This window comes from Lichenostomus cassidix, chromosome 3 (assembly GCF_008360975.1).
Source record: "Lichenostomus cassidix isolate B80296 chromosome 3, HeHo_3.0, whole genome shotgun sequence".
Lineage (NCBI taxonomy): Eukaryota > Metazoa > Chordata > Aves > Passeriformes > Meliphagidae > Lichenostomus > Lichenostomus cassidix.
Genome location: NC_139483.1, coordinates 111,608,453 through 111,629,598, shown reverse-complemented (window position 1 = coordinate 111,629,598; position 21,146 = coordinate 111,608,453). Strand labels below are relative to the sequence as shown.

At 48.0% G+C, this 21,146-nt stretch overlaps 1 protein-coding gene across 3 annotated transcripts in view; it reads right to left on the bottom strand.

Moving 5' to 3' along the window:
• The window catches only part of LOC146440509 (adenylate cyclase type 3-like), a 34,610-nt gene extending 18,806 nt beyond the window's left edge, over positions 1 to 15,804 (bottom strand). For all 3 annotated transcript variants that reach the window (XM_085057202.1, XM_085057203.1, XM_085057204.1), the window contains exons 1-6: positions 14,718 to 15,804; positions 8,353 to 8,502; positions 5,861 to 5,991; positions 3,689 to 3,800; positions 2,960 to 3,087; positions 1,432 to 1,590 (exon numbers count right to left, since the gene is read on the bottom strand). In XM_085057202.1, coding sequence (XP_084913328.1) covers positions 1,432 to 1,590; positions 2,960 to 3,087; positions 3,689 to 3,800; positions 5,861 to 5,991; positions 8,353 to 8,502; positions 14,718 to 15,401 — 1,364 coding nt within the window. In that variant the 5' untranslated portion in view covers positions 15,402 to 15,804. The remainder of the gene's footprint in view (positions 1 to 1,431; positions 1,591 to 2,959; positions 3,088 to 3,688; positions 3,801 to 5,860; positions 5,992 to 8,352; positions 8,503 to 14,717) is intronic.
• Positions 15,805 to 21,146: the final 5,342 nt, after the last annotated feature.

Here is a 21,146-nt window from a genome sequence, read left to right as displayed (position 1 = left end):
CGGGACAGCGGGAATGGGAAATGGGAATGGGAAGTGGGAATGGGGATGGGAATGGGAAATGGAATGGGAATGGGAATGGGAATGGGAATGGGGATGGGAATGGGAAACGGGGATGGGAATGGGAAACGGGAATGGGAAATGGAAACAGGAATGGGAATAGGAAAAGGGAATGGGAAACGGGAATGGGAATGGGAATGGGAATAGAAAAAGGGAATGGGAATGGGAAATGGGAATGGGAATGGGAATGGGAATCAGGAATGGGAATCAGGAATGGGAATGGGAAACGGGAATGGGAAATGGGAATCAGGAATGGGAATGGGAAACGGGAATGGGAAATGGGAATGGGAACTGAGAATGGGAAACGGGAACGGGAACGGGAACGGGAATGGGAAACGGGAATGGGAAATGAGAATGGGAAACGAGAATGGGAATGGGAACTGAGAATGGGAATGGGAAACGGGAATGGGAAAGGGAAACGAGAATGGGAATGGGAAACTGGGAATGGCAACAGGGAAACTGGGAATGTCACCGGGAATGGGAAACGGGGAACTGGGAATGGGAACTGGGAAAGCAGGAATGGGGACTGGGAAACAGGAAATGGCACCAGGAATGGCACTCAAGAAAGCAGGAACGGGAACCGGACTGGAAATGGGAAACATTCCCAATCCTGGGAACACCATCCAGGAATGGGAAACAGGAAATGGGAATGGGAACTGGGAATGAGAACTGGGAAAGCGGGAATGGGAATGGGAAATGGGAATGGGAACCGGGAAATGGAATGGCAACCAGAATGGAACCCAGGAAAGAGTGGGAATGGGAAACAGGAATGGGAACAGGGAAAGTGGGAATGTCACTGGGAATGGGAATGGGAAATGGGAATGGCAACTGGGAAATGGGAATGGGAAACCAGGAATGGCAACCAGGAACAGGGAATGGCACCAGGAATGGCACCAGGAATGGCACCGGGAATGGGAACCAGGAATTGGGAACTGGGAATGGTGCCTGGGGGGACAGTGGGAATGGCACCAGGAAACCAGGAATGGGAACTGGGAATGGGAACCAGGAAAGCTGGAATGGCAACCGGGAAACCGGGAATGGCATCAAGGAATGTCACCGGGAATGGCAACTGGGAAACTGGGAATGGGAACTGGGAAACTGGGAATGGGAACTGGGAATGGGAACCAGGAAACTGGGAATGGGAACTGGGAAACCGGGAATGGGAATGGGAACCAGGAAAGTGGGAATGGGAGACGGGAATGGAGACTGGGGAACTGGGAATGCCACGTGATCCCAGGGATGTTCACCCAGGAATGCCACCAGCTCACGCAGGAATGTCACCTGATCCCAGGGACATCCGATCCCGGGAATGCCACCCCATCCTGGGAATTCCGCTCTGTCCCAGAAATGCCACCCCATCCCGGGAAAGCTCACCCGGGAATGCCGCCGGCCTCCATCTTGTTGGCCACGGTGACGTCGGTGGACCAGACGTCGTACTGCCAGCGCTTCTGGCCCAGCACGCCGCCCAGCACTGCCCCGCTGTGCACCCCGACACGCATGTCCACCGCCGTGCGCGTGCGCTCACGGACCGACCTGGCCGGACATGGAGCGGACACGGGATGGGAACATGGGATGGGAACATGGGATGGGAACAGGGAATGGGAACACAGGATGGGAACATGGGATGGGAACATGGAACATGGGATGGAACATGGAATGGAAACACGGGATGGGAACATGGGAATGGGAACACGGAATGGGAAAACGGAACACGGGATGGGAACACAGAATGGGAACATGGGATGGGAACATGGGATGGGAACATGGGATGGGAACATGGAATGGGAACACGGGATGGGACATGGGGTGGGAACATGGAACACGGGATGGGAACATGGGATGGGAACACGGGATGGAAACATGGGATGGGAACATGGGATGGGACATGGGATGGAACGCAGAATGGGGACATGGGATGGGGACACCGGATGGGAACAGGAAATGGGAGCAGGGAATGGGAATGCAGAATGGGAACATGGGATGGGAACACCGGATGGGAACACAGAACATGGGGTGGGACATGGGATGGAACACAGGATGGGAACAGGGAATGGGAACACAGAATGGGAACAGGGAATATCTGAGGGCAACACGGAATATCTCGCCTCGACGCAGCCCAGCCTCCATGGTCAACAATTGCCCTCTGTGGTTTGATTCATTCAGAGCCCATCGTCATTTATCATTCCTTATTCCCATCATAATTGCCGTTCCCATTCCCATTCCCATTCCTTTCCATTCCGATTACCATTTCCATTCCCCTTCCCCTTATCTTTCCTATTCCCATTCATTCCTATTTCCATTCCCATTCCCATCCCAATCCTCATTCCCTTTCCATTCCCAATTCCTATTCCAATTCCAATTCCTGTTCCCCTTCCCATTCCTATTCCTGCTCCCATTTCCATTCCCTTTCCCCTTCATTTCCATTCCTGTTCCCATTCCCATTCTGGTTCCTATTCCTAATCCCATTCCCACTCCCATTCCAGTTCCCATTCCCAATTCCCATTCCTATTCCTGTTCCCAATAATTTCCATTCTCATACACCTTCCCCTTCCCATTCCCATTCCTTTCCATTCTCCTTCTCATTCCCAAGTCCCATTCAGTCCCCATTCCTATTCCCATTAATTTCCATTTCCATTCCCATACCCATTCCCCTTCCCTTTCCCCTTCCCGTTCCTATTCCTTTCCATTCTCCTTCCAATATCCAATTCCCATTCCTGTTCCCATTCCCATTCCCATCCCTTTCCATTCTCCTTCCCATTCCCAATTCCTATCTCCATTCCCATTCCCATTCCCATCCCATCCCATCCCCATCCCATCCCATCCCATCCCATCCCATCCCATTCCCATCCCATCCCATCCCCATCCCCATCCCATCCCATCCCACCCCGTTCCCACTCCTCACGAGATGGCCTCCACCATGGCCAGCCCCATGCGGATGGAGCAGGCGGCGTGATCCTCCCGGAATTCCGGCAGCCCGCAGATGCAGTAGTAGCAATCGCCCAGGATCTTGATCCGCAGCTGGTGGTGTTTCTGGGAACGATGGTGCTCATCCCAATCCCGATCCCATTCCCATTCCTTTTCCTATTCCAATTCATCCCAATCCCATTCCCATTCCCATTCCCATTCCCATTCTCTTTCCCCTTCCCTTTACTATTCCCATTCATCCCCATTCCCCTTCCCATTCCAATCCCAGTTCTTATCCCCTTTCCATCGCCATCCCCATTCCCATTCCCATTATTCCCATTCCCATTATTCCCATTATTCCCATTATTCCCATTATTCCCATTCCCATCCCAGTTCTCATCCCCTTTCCATCCCCTTTCCCATTCTCTTTCCCCTTCCCCTTCCCTTTCCTATTCCCGTTCATTCCCATTCCCATTATTCCCATTCCCATCCCCATTCCCATTCCCATTATTCCCATTATTCCCATTATTCCCATTCCTGCATCCCGGGAATGCCAAATCCTCACATTTCCCATTCCTCACAACTCCTTTCTCAGAAATCGAGGCAGAGCACCTCCAGCACCCCACACCCTTCACCCTCCTCACCCCCACCCCGGGAACTTTTGGGAATTCTGGGAATTTTTGGGAATTCTGGGAATTTCTGGGAATTCTCTCTGGGAAGCACTCACGGCCGCCAGCTTGTCGAAGCGGGCGAAGAGCTCGTTGAGGAGCTTGACGAGCTCCTGGGCGCTGCAGGACGAGGAGAGCTGTGTGAATCCCACGATGTCCGCGAACAGGATGCTGCGGGAACGACAGCCCACCGATCAATCCCATTCCAGCTTTTCCCAAAAAAAACATGGATATGGTGAAAATGCTCCGCAGAGTTGTGGTCATGGAGGTTTGACATTGGCTTGGATGTAAATAAATCCTGGTTTTTCTGGGCTGGGAGCGGGAATGGGAATGGGGATGGGAATGGGAATGGGATGAGAATCGGGATGGGAAAGGAATGGGAATGAATGGGAATGGGATTTGGGATGGGAATGGGAACTGGGAATGAGAATTGGGATGGGAATGGGAATGGGAATGGAAAAGAATGGGAACAGGAATGGGAATGGGATGAGAATTGGATGGGAATGGGAATGGGAATTGGGATGGGAATGGGAACTGGGAAGGGGAATTGGGATGGGAATAGGAATGGGAATGGAAAAGAATGAAAACAGGAATAGGAATGGGATGAGAATTGGATGGGAATGGGAATGAATGGGAATAAGTATGGGAAGGGGAAGGGGAAAGGGAAGGGGAATGAACGGAAAGAGCCGAGGGAAGAGGAATGGGAATGGGAACAGGGATGAGAATGGAAATGGGAATGAATGGGAACAGGAATGGGAATGGGAATGGGAATCAGAATAGGAGTGGGAATTGGGAATGGGAACAGGAATGGAAAGGGGATGAGAATTGGGATGGGAAGGGGAATGGGAATGGAAACAGGAATGGGAATTGGGAATGGGAATGAATGGGAATAGTAAAGGGAAGGGGAATGGGAATGGGAATGGGAATAGGAAAGGGGATGAGAACTGGGATGGGAATAGGAAGGGGAATGGGAATGTAAATGAATGGGAATAGGAAAGGGAAGGGGAATGGGAATGAATGGGAACAGGAATGGGAATGGGAACGGGAATGGGAATGGGAACGGGGATTAGAATTGGGATGGGAAGGGGAATGGGAATGGGAACAGGAATAGGAATTGGGAATGGGAACAAAAAACAGGAATGGGAATGGGATGAGAATTGGGATGGGAAGGGGAATTGGAATGAATAGGAATTAGAAAGGGAAGGGGAATGGGAAGGAGAAAGGGAATAGGAAAGGGAATGGAAATGGAAATGAATGGGAACATGAATGGGAATTGGGAATGAGAATGGGAATGGAAAAGGGGATGAGAACTGGGGTGGGAAGGGGAATGGGAATGAATGGGAATAGGAAAGGGAAAGGGAATGGAAATGGGAATGGAATAGGAAAGGGATGAAGTAGGGGAAGGGGAATGGGAATGGAAATGGGAGTAGGAAAGGGAACGGGAAGGGGATGAGAACTGGGATGGGAATGGGAATGAATGGGAACAGGAATAGGAGTGGGAATAGGAACGGGAATTGGGAAATAGGAATGGGAATGGAAAAGGGGATGAGACTTGGAATGGGAATGGGAGTGAACGGGAATAGGAAAGGGAAAGGGTCGGGGAAGGGGAATGAAAATGGGATTAGGAAGGGGAATGGGAATGGAAATGGAAATGGAAATGGAAATGGAAATGAATGGGAACAGGAATGGGAATGGGAATAGGAATGGGGATGGGAACAGGAATGGGGATGAGAATTGGGATAGGATTGGGATAGGGAATGGAAATAAATGAGAACAGAAATGGGAATTGGGAATGGGAAGGAATGGGAATAAGAAGGGAAGGAGAAAGAGAAGGGGAAGGTGAATGGGAATGGGAATGAATGGGAAAAGCCCAGGGAATCAGAATGGGAATCAGAATGGGAATCAGAATGGGAAGGGGAACAAGAACAGGAGTGGGAACAGGAATAGGAATGGGAATTAGAATGGGAATGGAAACAGGAATGAGAATGGAAAGGGGGTGAGAACTGGGATGGGAAGGGGAATGGGAATGAGAATGGGAGTGGGAATGGAAACGAGAACGGGAACAGGAATGGGAACAGGAATGGAAACAAGAATGGGAACAGGAGTGGAAAGAGGATGAGAATCGGGATGGGAATGAACAAGAATAGGAAAGGGAAGGGGAAAGGGAATGAATGACAAAACAGCAAATTTTGGGAATTTTTCCCATTTTTCGGGAACGCCTGCAGCCCCACCTGACGTTCTCGTGGCGATACATGTACATGGTGTTGAACTGCTGCAGCTCCTTCTGGCTCGGGTCCTTCTTCATGTCCTTCAGCATCTCATCAGCCACGTGCTTGGGCAGGATGGAGAGCATCAGCCGCTCCTGCGGGAAAAGTGGGATGGATCCCCGGGAAGGGACTGGGATCCCCCTGGGATCGCGGGGTTGGAATGGGATGGGATTGAAATCCGTGGATCCCAAACAATTCTGGGATTCTGGGATTGAGGACACTGGGAGTCCATCCAGAGGGATTTGGATGGAAGTCAGGGATGGAATTCTCGGCCTTAAAATTGCGGGAATTACCCCAAAAATTCTCAGGGAAAGCTTGAAGGAAATGCTGGCACTGGGAGGGAGATGGGAGGGAGCTGGTAAGATGAAGTCCTGGGAATTCTGGACCCTAAAATCCCGGGAATTATCCCAAAAATTCCAGGAATTGCCCCAAAAATTCGCAGGAGAAAGCTCAGCATTCCCAGGTCACCCTGTGACTTTTTTTTGGGTGTTGAAAACTCCGAATTTATGGCAGCAAATGGGAAAAGTATTTTTGGGATATTCCCGGAAATGGGAAAAATATTTTTGGGATGTTCCTGAAAAAATGGGAAAAATAATTTTGGGATGTTCCCAGCTGCCAGTTGATGGCAAAGGGCAGGGAGATCCTTGCTGGAGTGCCGAGATTCCCAGGGAAGCTCCTCGATCCCGAAATTCCTTCCCAGGATGGATCCAATCTCAGGCTGGGAGAGCTGGGAATGGAGGGAATTCCCTGGGAAAGGGGAGATTGCTTGGGATTGGGGAAGGAATTCCCGGCTGGGCTGGAATTCCTGGATATTCCTGGATCCCTGGGAATTCCAAGGATGGATTTGGATCAGGGATGGATCAGGGATGGATCTGCCCAGCTCCACATGGGAATTTCATCAAATATCAGGAATTCGGATACCGAGGTGGATTTTCCCCAGGAATTGTGGGGTTTTCCCCATTCACAGCAGGAATTCCTGGAAAACTGCCCCCTGTCCCCATTCCCAGAGGAATTCCCAGCTCTTCCCAGCCCTGTGGATATTCCAGAGGGATGGATCCACTCTGGAATCCATCCCATTCCCCATTCCCACAAATCCCAGGCTGTTTCCAGCCCTGATTCCTGAGGGAATCCCAAACAGCTCGAGTGACAATAATCCCAAAGTCCCTTCCGGCGGGAATGGGGCTGTGAGGCGTTGCCATGGAGACAATCCCAGGGGATTTGTCACCTGAATCCCAAATCTGGGCAACGTGGATGGGGAGTGACCATTGCCAGGGATTGGGACATCCTGAGTGACCATTGACAGGGATTGGGAACTCCTGAGTGACCATTGATAGGAATTGGGATTGGCTGAGTGACCATTGCCATGGATTGGGACATCCTGAGTGACCTTTTCCAGGGATTGGGAACTCCTGAGTGACCATTGACAGGGATTGGGACATCCTGAGTGACCATTGCTAAGGACTGGGCCCTGCTGAGTGACCATTGCCAGGGATTGGGACATCCTGAGTGACCATTGACAGGGATTGGGAACTCCTGAGTGACCATTGATAGGAATTGGGATTGGCTGAGTGACCATTGCCATGGATTGGGACATCCTGAGTGACCTTTTCCAGGGATTGGGAACTCCTGAGTGACCATTGACAGGGATTGGGACATCCTGAGTGACCATTGCTAAGGACTGGGCCCTGCTGAGTGACCATTGCCAGGGATTGGGACATCCTGAGTGACCATTGACAGGGATTGGGAACTCCTGAGTGACCATTGATAGGAATTGGGATTGGCTGAGTGACCATTGCCATGGATTGGGACATCCTGAGTGACCTTTTCCAGGGACTGGGATTGGGATTGGCTGAGTGACCATTCCTAAGGCTTGGGACCTCTTGAGTGACCATTCCTAAGGATTGGGACATCCTGAGTGACCATTGCCAGGGATTGGGACATCCTGAGTGACCATTGCCAGGGATTGGGATTGGCTGAGTGACCATTGCCATGGACTGGGATTGGCTGAGTGACCATTGCCAGGGATTAGGAATGGCTGAGTGACCATTCCTAAGGATTGGGAATTCCTGAGTGACCATTGCCAGGGATTGGGACATCCTGAGTGACCATTGCCAGGGATTGGGAATGCCTGAGTGACCATTCCTAAGGATTGGGAATGCCTGAGTGACCATTCCTAAGGATTGGGAATGCCTGAGTGACCATTCCTAAGGACTGGGCCTTGCTGAGTGACCATTGCCAGGGATTGGGACATCCTGAGTGACCATTCCCAGGGATTATTGGGACACCTCGGCATTGCCCATTCCCACCACCTGGAACCCCAGGATGACCCCACTGACCCCAACAATCCCAAACCATTCCCACCTCCCATCCATCTCCCGAAATCCCGGCGGCATTCCCGGCGGCATTCCCGGCGATATTCCCGGCGATATTCCCGGCGGAATTCCGGGAATCCCCACCTGCTGCTGGCTCTGCTCCTCCAGGTTGAGCTTGACCTCCAGGGACTGCCGCGCCTCCAGGAAGGCCTTGCGGTGCTTGCGGTCAGCCATGACGTAGGACACGCTGCCCACCGCGATGGCGCAGCCCAGGATGGCCACGTTGGACACCAGCTTGGGGGAAAAAAACGGGAATTTGGGATTGTGGGGTACTCGGGGATCCATGGGAAGGATTTTGGGGTGAACAACCCTGATTCCTTTGGGAATTTGGGATCCTTGGGAATGCACAGGAAGGATTTTGAGACGAACAACCCTGATTCCTTTGGGAATTTGGGATTGTGAGGTCCTTGGGAATTCACAGGAAGGATTTTGGGGTGAACAACCCTGATTGCTTTGGGAATTTGGGATTGCAGGATCCTCGGGAATCCAGAGAAGGGTTTTGGGGTGAACTGCCCTGATTCCACTGGGAATTTGGGATTGTGAGGTTGTCAGGAATCCCCAGGAAAGATTTTGGGATGAACAACCCCAATCCTTGTGTAAATCCCAGAGAACAGCAGCAAATCCCATTTTGGGGTGAATATCGGGAATTTGGGATCATGGGATCATTGGGAATCCACAGGAAGGATTTTGGGATGAACAACCCCAGTTCCTTCAAGAATTTGGGATCCTCGGGAATCAACAAGAAGGATTTTGGGGTGAACAACCCTGATTGCTTTGGGAATTTGGGATCGTGGGATACTCAGGAATCCAGGGAAGGATTTTGGGGTGAACAACCCTGATTGCTTTGGGAATTTGGGATTGTGGGATTTTTGGGAATTCACAGGAAGGATTTTGGGGTGAACAACCCTGATTCCTTTGGGAATTTGGGATTGTGGGATACTCGGGAATCCAGGGAAGGATTTTGGTGTGAACTGCCTTGATTCCTTTGGGAATTTGGGATCCTCAGGAATCCAGGGAAGGATTTCAGGGTGAACGACCCCGATCCTTGTGTAAATCCCAGACAACAGCAGCCAATCCCATTTTGGGGTGAATATCGGGAATTTGGGATCACGGGATCATTGGGAATCCACAGGAAGGATTTTGGGGTGAACAACCCTGATTGCTTTGGGAATTTGGGATTGTGGGATACTCGGGAATCCAGGGAAGGATTTTGGGGTGAATGATTCCTTTGGGAATTTGGGATCAGTGGGAATCCACAGGGAAGGATTTTGGGGTGAAATGCCCGATTCCATTGAGAATTTGGGATCCTCAGGAATCCACAGGAAGGATTTTGGGGTGAACAACCCTGATTGCTTTGGGAATTTGGGATTGCAGGATCCTCGGGAATCCAGGGAAGGGTTTTGGGGTGAACTGCCCTGATTCCTTTGGGAATTTGGGATTGTGGGATTTTTGGGAATTCACAGGAAGGATTTTGGGGTGAACAACCCTGATTGCTTTGGGAATTTGGGATCCTGGGATCCTCGGGAATCCAGGGAAGGATTTTGGGGTGAATGATTCCTTTGGGAATTGGGGATCATTGGGAATCCACAGGAAGGATTTCGGGGTGAACTGCCTCGATTCCTTTGGGAATTTGGGATTGTGGGATTTTTGGGAATTCACAGGAAGGATTTTGGGACGAACAACCCCAATCCTTGTGTAAATCCCAGAGAACAGCAGCGAATCCCATTTTGGGGTGGATATCGGGAATTTCGGGGAAAAGCAGCTCCGCGGTGAGGAGAATCCCGCGGGATTCCCAGGATGGCAAACCACGGAGATGTTTTGGAAGCAGGCGGCAGCCGGGCTGGGATTGGCGGATCCCGAGGGAAGGGAGAAGCTCCGATGGGATCACGTGGAGCTGATTCCTTGGGAATTGCGGATTTAGGGAGGGAAGGAGATGGAAAAACACGGCTGAGCTGTGGATCCAGGGGTGTGGGAGTTTGGGAATGGCTGAGGGTTTGGGAATTGTGGTGTGCATCCCAATGGGAATGTCCAGATCTGTGGGGTTGGATTCATCCCGTGGTTTGGATCCTGATCCCATTAACTGGATCCTGATCCCATAGCCTGGATCTTGATACCATATCCAGGATCTTGATCCCATTAACTGCATCCTGTCCCCATTAACAGCATCCTGATCCCATAGCCCAGATCCTGATCCCATTAAATGCATCCTGTCCCCATTAACTGGATCCTGATCCCATATCCCAGATCTTGATCCCATTAACTGGGTCCTGATCCTATTAATTGGATCCTGATCCCATAGCCTGGATCCTGATCCCATTAACTGCATCCTGATCCCATTAACTGGATCCAGATCCCATTAACTGCATCCTGATCCCATTAACTGGATCCAGATCCCATAGCCTGGATCCAGATCCCATTAACTGGATCCAGATCCCATAGCCTAGATCCTGTTCCCATTAACTCTATCCTGATCCCATTAACTGCATCCTGATCCTATTAACTGGATCCTGATCCCATAGCCTGGATCATGACCCCATAACCTGCATCCTGATCCCATTAACTGGGTCCTGATCCCATTAACTGCATCCTGATCCCATTAACTGGACCCTGATCCCTTTAGCTGGACCCTGATCCCTTTAGCTGGACCCAGATCCCATAGCCTGGATCCTGATCCCATTAACTGCATCCTGTCCCCGTATCCCGGATCCTGTCCCCATTAACTGGATCCTGTCCCCATTAACTGCATCCTGTTCCCATAGCCTGGATCCTGATCCCATAGCCTGGATCCTGATCCCATTAATTGGATCCTGTTCCCATTAAATGGATCCTGTCCCCATTAACTGGGTCCTGATCCCATAGCCCAGATCTTGATCCCATAGCCTGGATCCTGATCCCATTAACTGCATCCTGATCCCATTAACTGCATCCTGATCCCATTAACTTCATCCTGTCCCCGTATCCCGGATCCTGTCCCCATTAACCAGATCCTGATCCCATTAACTGCATCATGACCCCATTAACTGGATCCTGATCCCATTAAATGCATCCTGATCCATCCCACAGGACAGACCCAGATCCATGGGATTGAGATCCAGGGACATGGATTTGAGACATGGATTGGGACATGGATTGGGATATGGATTGGGACATGGATTTGGGATATGGGTTGGGACATGGATTTGGGATAAGGATTTGGGACATGGGTTGGGACATGGATTTGGGGACATGGATTGGGACATCAGTTTGGGATATGGATTGGGACATGGATTTGGGATATGGATTTGGGATATGGATTGGGACATGGATTGGGGACATGGATTGAGATATGGATTGGGGATATGTATTGGGGACATGGATTGGGGACATGGATTGGTGACACGGATTTGGAATATGGGAATGGGACATGGATTTGGGACATGGATTGGGGACATGGACTGGGGACATGGATTTGGGACATGGATTGGGGACATGGATTGGGGACATGGATTTGGGACAAGTGCAGGACCTGGCCCTTGGTCTGGTTAAACCTCATATTTTTGGGTTCATTCCCCAAATCCAGCCTGTCCAGGTCCCTCTGCAGACCCTCCTGCCCTCCAGCAGATCCACACTCACACCCAGCTTGGTGACATCTGCTAATCTGTCGATGGTAGCCTCGATCCCCTGTCCCAGATCATCAATAAAGATATTAAACAGGACTGTCCCCAGCACTGACTGACCCTTGGGGACACCACCAGGGACACCACCAGTGACCATCCCCACCACTCTCTGGCCAGGCCTCTGGCCAGTTCTTGACCAAAGAAGAGGGAAGCTGTCCTAGCCGTGAGGTGACAGCTTTTCCAGGAGGGTGCTGTGGGACAGTGTCAAAGGCTCGTGGATCACTCATTGATAACCCATGGATCGCTCATTGATAACCCATGGATTGCTCATTGACAATGCAGGGATCAGTCATTGATAACCCATGGATCAGTCATTGATAACCCATGGATCGCTCATTGATAACCCATGGATAACTCATTGATAACCCATGGATAACTCATTGATAACCCATGGATAACTCATTGATAACCCATGGATTGCTCATTGATAACCCATGGATAACTCATAGATCGCTCATTGATAACCCATGGATTGCTCATTGATAACCCATGGATAACTCATTGATAACCCATGGATCACTCATTGATAACCCATGGATTGCTCATTGATAACCCATGGATAACTCATAGATTGCTCATTGATAACCCATGGATCGATCATTGATAACCCATGGATTGCTCATTGACAATGCAGGGATCAGTCATTGATAACCCATGGATCAGTCACAGATAACCCATGGATCGCTCATTGATAACCCATGGATCGCTCATTGATAACCCATGGATAACTCATTGATAACCCATGGATCGCTCATTGATAACCCATGGATAACTCATTGATAACCCATGGATTGCTCATTGATAACCCATGGATAACTCATTGATAACCCATGGATCACTCATTGATAACCCATGGATCGCTCATTGATAACCCATGGATCGCTCATTGATAACCCACGGATCGCTCATTGATAACCCACGGATCACTCATTGATAACCCATGGATCGCTCACAGATAACCCACGGATCGCTCATTGATAACCCATGGATAACTCATTGATAACCCATGGGTCACTCATTGATAACCCATGGATAACTCATTGATAACCCATGGATCACTCATTGATAACCCATGGATCGCTCATTGATAACCCATGGATCGCTCATTGATAACCCACGGATCGCTCATTGATAACCCACGGATCACTCATTGATAACCCATGGATCGCTCACAGATAACCCACGGATCGCTCATTGATAACCCATGGATAACTCATTGATAACCCATGGGTCACTCATTGGTAACCCATGGATTGCTCATTGATAATGCAGGGATCAGCCATTGATAATCCATGGATAAGCCACAGATAACCCATGGATTGCTCACTGATAACCCATGGATCACTCATTGATAATGCAGGGATCAGTCATTGATAACCCATGGATAACTCATTGATAACCCATGGATCGCTCATTGATAACCCATGGATAACTCATAGATCGCTCACTGATAACCCATAGATTGCTCATTGACAATGCAGGGATCAGTCATTGATAACCCAGGGATTGCTCATTGATAACCCATGGATCACTCATTGACAACCCATGGATAACTCATAGATCGCTCATTGATAACCCATGGATTGCTCATTGACAATGCAGGGATCAGTCATTGATAACCCATGGATTGCTCATTGATAACCCATGGATCACTCATTGACAATGCAGGGAGCACACACAGATAACCCATGGATCACTCATTGATAACCCATGGATCGATCATTGATAACCCATGGATTGCTCACAGATAACCCATGGATCGCTCATTGATAACCCATGGATCGCTCATTGATAACCCATTGATAACACATGGATAACTCACAGATCACTCATTGATAACCCAATGATCACTCAGGGATCACTCATTGATAACCCATGGATAACTGATAGATCACTCACTAATAACCCATGGATCACTCATTGATAATGCAGGGATCAGTCATTGATAACCCATGGATCGCTCATTGATAACCCATGGATTGCTCATGGATAACCCATTGATCCCTCATAGATAACCCATGGATCAGTCATTGATGACCCAGGGATCAGTCATTGATAACCCATGGATCAATCATTGATAACCCATGGATCACTCATTGATAACCCATGGATCCCTCATTGATAACCCATCGATAACACATTGATAACTCATGGATAACATATTGATAATCCATGGATTACCCGTGGATCACTCATTGATAACCCATCGATAACACATTGATAACTCATGGATAATATATCAATAACCCATGGATAACCCATGGATCACTCATTGATAACCCATCGATAACACATTGATAACTCATGGATAACATATTGATAACCCATGGATAACTCTTTGATAACTCATAAATGACCCATGGATCACTCATTGATAACCCATGGATCACACATGGATAACTCATAAATAACCCATGGATCACTTATTGATGATCCACGGATAATTCATAGATAACCCATGGATAACTCATTGATCACTCATCAATAACCCATGGATCACTCATGGATCAGTCATTGATAACCCATGGATCACACATTAACAACACATGGATAACTCACAGATAACCCATGGATCACTCATGGATCACTCATGGATCACTCATGGATCACTCATTGATAACCCATTGATAACACATTGATAACCTGTGGCTAACTCATTGATAACACACGAATAACACATGAATAACTCATGGAAACTTCAACCACAGCCGCTCCCCATCACTTCCCAAAATTCCCACTCCATTCCCACTCCATTCCCACTCCATTCCCACTCCATTCCCGCTATTCCCGCACCTGCCTGGCCAGCACGGCTGGCTCCATCGGCTCGTGTCGCCTCTGGCCGATGGCGATGCCCAGCACCACGGTGTGGATGGCGCAGGCCGCGGCGGTCAGCAGCAGGATCCTGGCCAGGCGCAGCGGCAGCGTCAGGAAGAAGGCGAAGGCGAAGAACGCCTGCCACCCCACCGTGTCCACCGCCTCGGGAAAAGCCCGAAACTCCAACCCCAGGTACCCCCAGAGCTGCGCCACGATCAGCGCCCACAGCACGCACGGCAGGAATTTCCGGGCCAGCCGCTCGGGGAGCAGCCGCGATTTCAGCAGGAAGAACAGCGAGCCGTTCGCCGCCAGCCCGGCCAGCGCCGCCAGCGCCAGCGGCAGCTTCTCCAGCCGGGAAAAGCCGGGAGCGCACATCCCCAGCACGTAGCAATCGAACAGCGCGGCGAAAGCCACCAGCACGGGCAGCGTCTCGTGGCGCTGGCGGCGGAAATAGGTCTGGTAGAGTTTTTCCAGCGACTCGGGGGCGAAGGAGAAGCGGCGGGAGCGCGGCAGGCACGGGCAGAGCCCCGAGCGGCGCCGCGCCGGAGATTCCCGGGACTGGCGGATGCCGGCGCGCTCGGGATCCGAGGGGAAGCTGGCGGAATAGTCGGCGGAGTACTCGGCGGAGAACTCGGGCTCGGAGAAGGCGCGGTTCCGCGGCATCCTGCCGGGAACGGCTTTTCCCGCGGGGATGCTCAGCCCGTCCCGCCGCGCCGCATTCCCGTTTTTCCGGCCGGCGGGATCGCGGGAGAACGGCGGGATGGAGGATTGCGGGTTCGGCAGGGAGTCCAGGCTGCTTCCCGGCCGCTTCCCGCCTCCTTCCCGGCGGCTTTTCCCGGCGCTTTCCCAGCTTTCCCGGCTCGGCTGGGAGATGTCGCGATGCCTGCCCGCCCCTCCTTCCCGAGATGCCTTTTTCCCGGCGGGATTCGGGAATTCCGAATGGGATTCGGGGATGCGATCCTGAGCCCGGCGGCGCTTCCCGCCCCGAGCATCCTCTTCCCGCCGGGAATTCCCGTGGAAAAGGTCGGGATGGGAGGAGGGAGAGCGGGAAGGGAATTTCCCGGGAATGGCTCCTCCTCCTCCTCCTCCCGGAACCGCCGCGCTGCCGGGAATGGGGGGGGAGGAAAAAAAAAATTGGGAAGCGGCGGAGATTCCTGATGGAATTTGGGAATTCCTCATCGTCTTCCTCATCATCTTCCTCATCCTCATCCGGATCCATGGGAATGCGGGAATGCTGGAATTGCGGGAGTTCATCCCATTCCAACCGGACACTTCCCGCTATCCCAGGAGGATCCAAACCCATCCTGGGAATTCCCAGGGATCCAGGAATATCCGGGAATTCCAGCCCAGCCGGGAATCCCTTCCCAAATCCCAAGCAATCTCCCCTTTCCCAGGGAATTCCCTCCATTCCCAGCTCTCCCAGCCTGAGGTTGGATCCATCCTGGGAAGGAATTTCGGGATCGAGGAGCTTCCCTGGGAATCTCGGCACTCCAGCAAGGATCTCCCTGCCCTTGGCCAGAAACTGGGAGCTGGGAACATCCCAAAATTATTTTTCCCATTTTCAGGAATATCCCAAAATTATTTTTCCCATTTCCAGGAATATCCCAAAATTATTTTTCCCATTTTTTCAGACACATCCCAAAAATGTTTTTCCCATTGTCAGGAACATCCCAAAAATATTTTTTCCCCATTTTCAGGAATATCCCAAAATTATTTTTCCCATTTTCAGGAACATCCCAAAATTATTTTTCCCATTTTTTCAGGAAGATCCCAAAATTATTTTTCCCATTTTCAGGAAGATCCCAAAATTATTTTTCCCATTTCCGGGAATATCCAAAAAATACTTTTCCCATTTTTTTCCATAAATTCAGAATTGGGAACATCCCAAAAAAAGTCACAGTGTGACTTGGGAATGCTGAGCTTTCTCCTGGGAATTTTTGGAATAATTTTTGGAATTTTTTGGGATAATTCCCGGATATTTCTGGGATAATTCCCAGGATTTTAGGGTCGAGAATTCCCAGGACTTCATCTCACCAGCTCCCTCCCAGTTCCATCATTTCCTTCGAGTTTTCCCTGGGAATTTTTTGGGAAACTCCCGTAATTTTCCCGATAATTCCCGGGATTTTCAGGCTCAGAATTCCATCAAAATCCCTCCGGATTTATTCCCAATCTCCTCGATCCCAGAATTCCGGAATAATTCGGGATCCATGGATTTCAATCCCATCCCATTCCCACAATTCCCACATTCCCAGATATCCAACTCGGAGCTGCTTTTCCAAGGAATTCTTCACAATTCCCAACCCCAGGAAAGGATTTTTTCCTTGGAATTTCACCTTCACGCCTCACAGAAATCCTGGAATCTTCCCGGGAAATCCTGGAATTCCAGGAGGGAAAATTCCAGAGTTTTCCCATCGCGGATTTCTCCCTGGAAAAGTCACTTTTCCCACAAAAAATCTGGGATTTGGGATCCTGAGGAATTCCCGGATTTCCGGCCGATCCGATCCCGGCGGGAATTCCCAGGATTTTTTCCCCAATCCCAAAAAATCCCAACCGCCGCCGTTCCCGCGGAATTTCCCGGGAAAAAGGGAAGGAAATCCACCCAGAATTCCCTGTTTTCCGAAGGGGATTTATTGTACAAAACCCGCCGGGATTTGGGGAAATCCTGGAGAATCCATGGAAAAAAAACGGGAAAAATATCCTGAAATTATGGGAAAATCGGGTTGGGATTCAGGGAATTCGGGAATTCGGGAATGGGAAAATCCCGGGAAGTGGTTTGGGTTTGGAATTCTGGGATGGAGGGAATTCCGCGATGGGATTGTTGTCATTCCTCTGTGGAAAAATCCAAAAAAAAACCTGGAAAAAACAAAAAAAAACTGGAAAAAAAACCCTGGAAAAACAAAAAAAAACTGGAAAAAACAAAAAAACTGGGGGGAAAAAAAAACCTGGAAAAACAAACAAAAACCCTGAAAACAAAAAACCCTGAAAACAAAAAAACTGGGAAAAAAAAACACTGAAAACAAAAACCTGAAAACAAACAAAAAAACCTGGAAAACAAACAAAAAAAAACCTGGAAAACAAAAACCCTGGAAAAACAAACTGAAAAACTAAAAACCCTGAAAACAAAAAAAAAAAAAAAGGAAACCTGAAAACAAAAACCCTGGAAAAACAACAAAAAAAACCCTGGAGAAACCAAAAAAACCTGAAAAAAAAAAACTGGAAAAAACAAAAAATAACCTGGAAAAAACAAAAAAAAACTGGAAAAAAAACCCCCTGGAAAAACCAAAAAAAACCTGGAAAAACAAACAAAAAAACAAAAACCCTAGAAAAACAAAAACAAAAAAACCCTGGAAAAACAAAAAACACTGGAAAAAACCAAAAAATAACCTGGGGAAAAAAAAAAACCTGGAAAAACAAAAAAAACCCTGGAAAAAACAAAAAAACTGGAAAAAACAACAAAAAACCCTAGAAAAAACAAAAAAAAAATCCTGGAAAACCCCAAAAAAACTGAAAAAAAAACCCCTGGAAAAACCAAAAAAAACCCTGGAAAAACAAAAAAAACCTGAAAAAAAACCACTGGAAAAAAAAAAAAAAACTGGGAAAAAACCAAACCTTGAAAAACCAAAAAAAACCCTGGAAAAACAAAAAAAAAACCCGGAAATAACCAAAAAAACCTGGAAAAACCAAAAAACCAAAACAAAACCTGGAAAAAAAAAACCTGGGGAAAAAAAAAACCCTGGGAAAACCCAAAAACCTGGAAAAAAAAAACCACCTGGAAAAACCAAAAAAAAACCTGGAAAAAACAAACAAAAAAAAAAAACTGGAAAAAAAGGGATTTAAGGAGTTTTCTGCGCTGGGAATGCTGGGAGAATTCCAGGGAATTCCAGGATTGGGGAAAATTGGGAATTTCAGCTCCAATTCCAGTGGAATTTTCCAGATGGAAAAAGTGGAAAAACGTCAATATTTGGGAATATTTCCACCTGGGAAAGGAGGAAATTCCCAACTGGAATTTTATCCCATTTTATCCTCACTTCCCAGAAATCCTGGGAAGTGACCAAAGATCCTGGATTTCCCTGGATTTTCCATGGATTTTCCCGGATTTTCCTGGATTTTCCTGAATTTCCATGGATTTTCCTGGGATTTTCCCAGAATTTTCCAGGATTTCCATGGATTTTCTTGGATTTCCCAGGATTTTCCAAGATTTTCCAGGATTTCCCTGTGATTTTACCAGAATTTTCCTCGATTTCCATGGATTTTCCTGGGATTTTCTGGGATTTTCCTGGGATTTTCCCAGAATTTTCTGGGATTTCTCAGGATTTTCCTGGAATTTTCCCGGAATTTTCCAGGATTTCCAATCCCTGGATGTTGCCGGAAAGGGAAAAAGAGGAATTTGGGATTCATTCCTATTCCAAGGGGGAAAAAACAAAATCCATGGAAAAGTTGGAAAATCCCCCAAATTTTGGGAAAAATCCCCAAAAATTTAAGGAAAATCCCCAAAAACTTGGGAAAATCCCCAAAAACTTAGGGAAAAATCCCAAAAATTTGGGGAAAAATAAAAAAAATTTTGGGAAAATCCCCAAAAATTTGGGAAAAATCCCCCAAAATTTGGGAAAATCCAAAAAAATTTGGGAAAATCCCCAAAAATTTAGGGAAAAATCCCTAAAAATTTGGGGAAAAATAAAGAAAATTTTGGGAAAATCCCCAAAAATTTGGGAAAAATTCCCAAAAATTTGGGAAAATCTCAAAAATTTTTGGGAAAAATCCCTAAAAATTTTGGGAAAAATCCCAAAAAAATTTGGGAAAAATCCCTAAAAATTTTGGGAAAATCCCACATTCCCGGCGGAATGAGAGTTGGGAATATTTCCTGGATTGGGAAAGGGAAAGGAAACGATTGGAGAAGGGAAAAAATTCCATAAATAATTCCATAAATAATTCTGTAAATAATTCCATCAATAATTCCATAAATATCCATAAATAATTCCATAAATATCCATAAATAATTCCAGAAATATCCAGAAATAATTCCAGAAATATCCAGAAAATCCATAAATATCCAGAAATTCCCTCAGGGCTGCAGCTTTTCCTGGAAATTCCGAAATTTTTCCTGGAATTCTGAAGCTTCTCCTGGAATTCTGAAGCTTTTCCCGGAATTCCAATGCTTTTTCCTGGAATTTTTAAGCTTTTCCTGGGAATTCTGAAGCTTTTTACTGGAATTCTGAGGCTTTTTACTGGAATTCTGAGGCTTTTCCCAGAATTCCAAAGCTTTTTCCCTAAATTTCAAGCTTTTCCCAGAATTTTGAAGCTTTTCCCGGAGAATCCTGAAGCTTTTCCTGGGAATTCTGAAAATTTTCCCAGAATTCTGAAGCTTCTCCTGGAATTCTTAAGCTTTTTCCTGGAATTCCGAAGCTTTTTCACAGAATTTTAAAGCTTTTCCCAGAAATTCTGAAGCTTTTCCTAGAATCCCAAAGCTTTTCCCAGAATTCCAAGGCTTTTCCCAGGAATTCCGAAGCTTTCCCAAAATTCTGAATCTTTTTCCTGGAATTCCAAATCTTTTCCCAGGAATTCTGAAAATTTTCCCAGAATTCCGAAGCTTTTTCCTGGAAATTTTGAAGCTCTTTCCCAGAATTCTGAAGCTTTTCCCAGAATTCCAAAGCTTTTTCCTGGAAATTTTTAAGCTTTTTCCTGGAATTCCGAAGCTTTTCCCAAGAATCCAAATCCATCCCAGCTCTCTGGGAAAATCCTGGAATTCCATCTTGGGAATTTCCCCAATTCCCACAGATCGGGAGAAAATTCCAGTCCTGATCCCAAAACTGGGAATAATCCTCTGGAAAACTGGGAATAATCCCGGGAAAACCAGGAAAAACCCTCCGGAAAACTGGGAATGATCCCTGGAAAACTGGGAATGCCACAGAAATCTGGGAATTCTGTGGAAAACTGGGAATGACCAACCAGAAAACCGGGAATGACTCCTGGAAAACTGGGAACAACCTCTGGAAAACTGGGAATAATCCTCTGGAAAACTGGGAATGCCACAGAAATCTGGGAATTCCGTGGAAAACCACCCGGAAAACTGGGAATGACGCTAGGATTTCCAGGAATGCCACGGAAAACCAGGAATTCTGTGGGAAATTTCCAGGGAAAACCTGGAATGACCCCTGGGAAAAGTGGGAATGATCCTCTGGAAATCTGGGAATGACTGCCCAGGAAACTGGGAATGACTCCTGGGAAAACTGGGAATGCCACAGAAATCTGGGAATTCTGTGGAAAACTGGGAATGACCAACCAGAAAACCGGGAATGACTCCTGGAAAAACTGGGAATGCCATGGAAATCTGGGAATTCCGTGGAAATCTGGGAACAACCCCCAGAAAAACAGGAATGACTCCTGGGAAAACTGGGAAAATCCTATGGA